This window comes from Ochlerotatus camptorhynchus, unplaced genomic scaffold (genome assembly GCF_037179485.1).
Source record: "Ochlerotatus camptorhynchus isolate MF236.1 unplaced genomic scaffold, CSIRO-AGI_Acam_v1.1 ptg000330l, whole genome shotgun sequence".
In the NCBI taxonomy this organism is placed as follows: domain Eukaryota; kingdom Metazoa; phylum Arthropoda; class Insecta; order Diptera; family Culicidae; genus Ochlerotatus; species Ochlerotatus camptorhynchus.
Window position 1 is genome coordinate 6,214,029 of NW_027040818.1, and position 7,054 is coordinate 6,221,082.

General features: G+C 37.8%; 2 protein-coding genes across 2 annotated transcripts in view; one reads left to right on the plus strand and one right to left on the minus strand.

The window, feature by feature from the left end:
* Window positions 1-7,054, plus strand: part of RecQ4 (RecQ4 helicase) — a 394,445-nt gene that overhangs the window by 139,116 nt on the left and 248,275 nt on the right. The window lies entirely within an intron of this gene.
* On the minus strand, window positions 336-1,325 carry PIG-C (phosphatidylinositol glycan anchor biosynthesis class C). The gene has a single exon (XM_065230568.1). The coding sequence runs from the start codon at window positions 1,251-1,253 to the stop codon at window positions 402-404; it is 852 nt and encodes a 283-aa protein (XP_065086640.1). The 5' UTR covers window positions 1,254-1,325; the 3' UTR covers window positions 336-401.

Sequence of the window (7,054 nt, forward strand, 5' to 3'; positions counted from 1 at the left end):
TGAAAACAATCATTTGTTTTTTTTTTTACAGAATAATAAAACAATTGATTGACAAAGAGCCAAATACCTATGTACTGATCAGAAAACCATTTGAGAACACCGTAAAGATTGGAAATTTGTTGCCTGCAGAGCTTTGTCATTGGCACGATAGTGCTATTTGTGAGAAATGGCATCTTTTGGAACGGATTTGTTCAATAGATCGCTTTCGTGCGCGTACAGGCAAGAATCGGTTTAAAATAACACGAGCAAAGCAGGAATGTACCTTTTGGTATACTGAAATTCGAATCAAGCAAGTAATACAATGTATAAGAATGAATACGAGTAATTTATTCAATCCGAAATTCCCTTCTTTCATTTAACAAACTAGTGACTAGAGTAAATCTTCTCAAAAATGCCAATCATTAAATACTACTAACGCTACTATCCTCCTTGAAATCCCCTACGATGGCTTCGTCCCATGGGCCGTGGATATTGTTTTTGTGTCGCTGCAATCGCATGAACAACCACGGACAAAACAGATTGATGAACACCAGCACGCAGCTGTAGGTCCAGAAGATGGTCATCGAAACGCTGAACAGAAAGTAGAAGCAAATGGCAATCGTTCCCACCAGCAGCGGTAAGCTGAAGATCTTCGCCAGCAGAATCGGTCCCAGTGCAAAGTAAACTGCCGCAACTTCCAGCAGCACAAAGGCATGGAACGACGACGACAAGCGGGAAGCCAAGCAGATGGCACCGAAAATGGCCGCATTTAGCGAGATGGCTTTCGACACGATCGCAGCCGATACTCCGTAGTCGAAGAAAATGAGATGCAGCACCAACACGAAGAAGGTCATCGAAAAGATGGTATCGGTACTGACACTGTCCGACAGGGTGTGCAGCAGCGGGGAAAATATGTAGCCAAATACGAGTACTGCAACGGCAGTCTTGGAATCTTCAATGACATGGCTCAGCCGAAGATTTCTTCCCGTGTAAATTATATAGCCCAGAAGGGTGCCGCCGAGAGCCTTCAGCAGGATATTCTGGGGACTGACGCCATCCGTGTACAGGTAGTGGAATATGATGAGGAATGTAGTGACGATGGAGATCTGTTGGCTCAGGCGGGATGCTCCCAGGAATACTTCGTAGATTGTGTATGTCTGCAGATTCTGGTTCGTCTTCAGCTCCTGCAGGAAACTGGGATCGGTATAGTTGTCTTCGTAGTCGGAATTTTCGTACAGATTCTTTCGCCACGGCTTGCGGGATTTTTGACCCATGCTTACAGTTGCACTTATTGGACCCTCTGGTTTAGAATCAACATGTCGATTAATAATATTAGCGATTAATTTGTTAAAATTCAGCGCCAACATTTCATAGGGGCGTAATTCATTTGTAAACAATGGCTTTAGCCGTCGATTTCTCACGAATAATAGCTCACTTTTGAAAATTAATGGCACCAACAGCTAGAGGAATATTTCTTCTACCAGCTTGCATAGTTAATTTGGAGGAGTGCGCTTTTATTGGCGAGAAATCGACGGCTAAAGCCAATGTTTACAAAAGCAATTACGCCCCTTTGAAATGTTGGCACTGAAATGATTGTTTATAAATTTTGACATGTTGTGAGCTCTCAAAAAAAAAATCATAAAAGCTTTTAGATCACTTTCAAACGAATTGCACACAGAAAAATAAGGAACAAAATTGAATAACTCTCAACCATTAATTGTAAGGGGCCTATCAACTTTTGTAAACAAAACGTTGTAACCCTAATAAAAATTGTATGGTTAATTTGCTTAACGACGTGTTCTGGGTATCATCCAAACCATTTGTGGAATAGTTCAATGATTTGGGTTATCGTTCGTTTATGGTTATTTTTTTATTAGGGAAGCCCTACACAGCAAAAAAAAATGTAATATCGATCACACGCTTATTCTGGTCAACTCAAAATTGAGTCGAATGTACTCATCTCAGCGGCAAGTAGGGCTACTTAAAATTGAGTAGCCTTATGTTGACTCACTTTTGAGTAATAGTACGTTCAGACTACAGAGTTATAACATGTTATAGCGCTATCTTGATGGTGGTTTCTGTGTTGCAATTATTTGACAACCGTTATAACATGTTATAACTCTCCAGTCTGGACAGCGTTTAAACTACGTTCTCACGTAGACTGAGTCAAATCCACTCAGCGATATTTTCAGTTGCGGGGAGTGTTTTTGTTTTGATTTTTATTTAAGGAAATTTAAATTTCCTGCTCCGGATTCATTCTACCGGAGCAGAAAATGCTTCAACACAGTTTCCATGAGCAATTCTTTCTTACCTGAAGGCATTTCAGCCGGTTTTGAGTAACTTTTCCTAGGAAGTTTCCTCCAACATGGTTGACATTTTTTCTAAGTCCAGGATTTTGCTGACTGAGTGACTTTTACTCAGTTTGACATTTCTCGTTTACTCAGTTTTTGACAACTCGATACATCGGACGAAAGTGAGTACGATCGACTCACCTGGTGAGTAAGCTGAAGTTAGCGTGCAACGTAATTCAAGCTGCACGGAGATGAAAAATTACCCAAAATTAAGTACTTTTCCCTCAATTCTGGGGTTCAGCCCAATAACCCAAATTTGTGTAAATCGCATATAGTAGTTTCTATATAACACCAGCAAAAACAATTACCTACTCTTAAGTATATTCTACCCAAAATTAAGTTTAATCACGGAACCGAATTTTGTTCATATAAATCAAAAATAAAAATGTTCATTCTATAAACATATGAATAATTCAAAATAAATTAAAACCATGTTTGCAACAAAAATATATATGTTTGAATCAAAGTCAGAAGCATGTTTATTTCAACAATATAGAATTTGGGTAAACGATTTTTAGCGTGCCCTGCATTTTTTCCTTCTTGTTGACATTCGGAAAAAAATTGCCCCAGCTTTGCCAATCAATGAAAACGGCCCGCAACAAAACCGAAGTCATGGATGCGGAAACCCACTTAGGTAAGTATCTTAACAAAGGGAAACGAAAATCCGAAATGGATTTTGAATCTATTCCGGAACCTCCAGCACCTCCCCCCCCCCCTTCAAAAGTCATTTCTTCCAGTTTGCTTCGAGCTTTTGTCTTTGATCCGAAACATGCTTCTCATTTACACCTGCCTTGTGTTCTTGCTCTTTCCGTAATTGCTCCAACTTCATCCACTCATTTTCCATTAGCTTCGAAACTTCAGCAAGCTTTATCATATTCACACAATCCTGACTCGACTGATTAATTGGTTGGATCAACTTCTTACTAAAATCAGTGCTGCATTCATCCTCCTTCCTTACCTAACTCAACGGTTTCTCATCATCCTCATCTTCTTCCGATTCCTGCATTTCCAATCCTACATTGCCACGAGCATTGTAATCAAACTGAATTCGGGATCTTCCTGCAGATCGTTTTTTCATCTCTTGGCAATCCATTTTTCTGCTTTATCTTACATTCAAATGCTAATATAATTTAAAATTAAGTATGTTTCTTTCAAACATAAGAAGCATGTTTAAAATAAACATATTTATTTTTGTTCGCATTGTTGTCAAACCAAACAAAAATATTCACGTTTATTTTCAACACGAATATTTTAAAAATAAACGTAAAATTATTTTTATTTTAAACATTAATATTACATGACTTCAAACATGGAATACGTTTGAAATAAACCTTGTTTATTTTTGTGGCCAGAACAAACTGAGTTTACGTTTAAATTTACCTCAAATATTTTTGTTTCAACGATAAATTTTTCTGCGTGATTCACGTAAATTTGAGAATATGCAATTTACTCATAAGTAACTTATTGGGCTGAACCACAGACAAACAGACATAACATATTGAATATTTCTCACTGTAAAACATCGTCGCTAAAACATTACCGCCATCTGTTGAGCACACTGTGGTGGGCAGTACGGCGTAACAGATGGCGGTAGTGTGTAAACGTCAAACGCAAGGGAATTGACTATGCGCGCCACAGCTGGTGGTACTGCCAACTACGATACTTTTAAATTGTCCGTTAAATGCTTGTTCGATGAACAACTTGCGAGTGTTATGTCTGTTTGTCTGTGGCTGAACTATATCGTTGGATCGAATCTCTCGTTCCTTTTTTGACAACAATAACGAGTGCAACTGAGAGGCTGAAGTCAATATTAAGTAAGAAGAACTCAAATTATGGGTAGTATTTTTTCTCCGGGTGATGTATGAAATAATTATGTAATAGCAAAAAGCAGGTATAATATTACATCAATGGATGTAATTTTGTTCGCAAAATCGATGTACATCGTACAACGTTATATTACACAACCGATGGATTGACCTGGTTGCAGCAGTTTGGATGTAATATTCAAGAACTTTTTTTTTTCTGTGTACACTCATGAAATTCAACACATTTTTATTGGCGAATATTATGTAAAATTTCACATGATTTTCATGTGTTCTCACATAAACAGAACACGTTGAAACTAAAATACAATAAATACGTAAATAAATAATAAACTTAAAAAACATAAATACGAAAAAATACAAAGTACAAAATTTATTAGATGGGTCGTGTTTATACACTTAGAAAATATTATCGAATTCGGTTTGATTTCAACCGAGTTATCTGCTGAACGCTCGGTAGTCTGTTCGGTTCAAAGAGGAATAATCGAGCTGTCGTTAATTTTTAAGAGCAGAAATAACCGAACATCGGTTTACTCAAGAATTACCGAACGCTGTCAAACAAACCGACCCACCTGTTGTAATTACGGAATTCGGTTCTCTTGGGCATCGCTCGGTTTTCACTTCAAATCCTGCTTTAAATTTTGATTAAGGATACGTTGCTTCGAATTTTCACAAAAATTAAAACATCTTTTGTCAAAGAAGTTTATGAAATATATTTATTTAATTTGTTTTGGCGAATAAACACTTCCGTAACGTGAGTTAAGGCCCAAACGCAATGTGGACGGGAGCGGAACGGAAACGGAAAGTTTGACAGTTGTCACAAATGCATTTAAGATGCCTAACCGAAGTCGATTTGGTTCCAACAGGTTCCAACAAGTTTTCAATCCGACAAGTAGGCTTATTCAGATCAGGCTTTTCCGCTGCCGTTGCCGTTCCGCTTCCACTGTCATTGCGCTTGGGCCTTTACAGCGTGGAAAAGTACAGTCAAAAAAATATCACTGAGTTTGAAGTCATTCTTATTCAAATGGTTTTTAAAATGCCTTTGCAAGCCAGAGACATAACCTTTTATATTTTCATGGCAGGAGAAACAAACTATAGCGCAAGATGCCTGAAAATAAATTTAATACCGTTAGTTTCAAACACTTACAAAAGCTTTCAATCAAACGTGCAGCCTGCTCCAGAACTTTTTTTTTCATGTTTACTAAAGTATTGCACACGTCCGACGAGCACACGCGAGAAAAAATGGCTGCCTAATTTTAGACTCAGCTTAGAGAACCGAGGGGGGCGACACATCTAAATCTCAATTCTAGATGCTCAAAAAATCTCATACTAGCGAATCAATCTTCGAAAAATCATCTTTCATTTCTCGCATCTACTTGCATCGTGCTTCATCTTTTTGCAGGAAATCTTCAAAATCGACATAAATCTTCCTTCTATCTACTCAGCGTGCGTGCACCTACCCTAATAAACGAGCACCATACATGAACGATACGACAAATTGTGCCACCGTGCCACATATTGTTGATATGATAACCCGAATAGGTTGTTAGGCACTCTTTATGGTTATCGTTCATGCGGGTAGCCACAGCAAAACACAATCTTTTCTGCATCGTAGATAGAGTCGCCCCCCTCGTAGAGAACCGAGTTTTCGGTTAAAATTTCCGTCGCGAAGTTGAGCGCAAGTGGAACGTTTGACGTTTAACACGTTTTAGCAAATATTCGGTTCAGTTTACCGAGTTTCTCGGTTTTCACGTAGCGAATTCGTTAATGTCGATACATTACCGCCCTAATAAAAAATAACCATAAACATACGATAACCCAAATAATTGAACTTTTCCACTAATGGTTTGGAAGATACCCAGAACACGTCGTTAAGCAAAATAACCATAACAATTTTATTAGGGCATACTTTTCGGTTTCGTCTTCATTTATATCTGTCAAATGTATACTATTTTACCGAAATTCGGGTCGATAAATACGCCTAAAAAAGAAAAAAAAATAAACCATAGCATAGAGGTAACTCTAAGACCAGAAGGTCCCGAAGAAACGTGCTCAACTTTTTGGATCAGCTCTGGTGCTATCTTTGGTCCCAAGCTAATCGATGCACCCCTTGAAACATAGGAAAATCCACGAACCCCTCATTTTATCTGTCAAACTTTCATAGCGAATCTAAACAAACATAGTGTAGTACTGGAATTTATAGTAGAATGAGGTACGTTAATCGATTTGCTTGGGACCAATAGGCTACACAGCAAAAAAAGTTGTTGAATATTACATCGAAACTGATGCAACCAGGTCAATCCATCGGTTGTGTTATATCACATTGTACGGTGTACATCGATTTTGCGAACAAAATTACATCCATTGATGTAATATTGTATCTGCTTTTTGCTATTACATCATTATTTCATACATCAGCTTGAATTACGTTGATCGATATTACATTTTTTTTGCTGTGTAGTCAACAAGCTAGTCAAGTAGTGAGCCAATTTAAAATCTTTAATTTCGTATTGATTGTTGGTATTAGTAGAGTCGGTGTATAATGAGTCACGCCAAGAGAAAAACAGTTGAACTCGCATCACGGTTTTCGGAAGATTCCCATTCTTTTCACTTGGCAACAGAGGACTTCTACAACAACTTCAAATGACTTCTAGCGAGAGAAAAAATATTGCGGCTGTAGTACATCATTATATCAGTGATTTTGTCAAATTATCGTAACAAAAAATAGTAGAAATTCTCATTACTAATCATTACCGAGCGTATCCCATGACAATTTAACGCTCACTGCGTGTTTATGCTCATTTCTTCGATTATATTTTATATTTTATTGCAATACCTTTCGTGGACCTTTCATAGCATCGTAATGTTTATTTATTTTGCACGATAGGTAGCCGGTTTGAC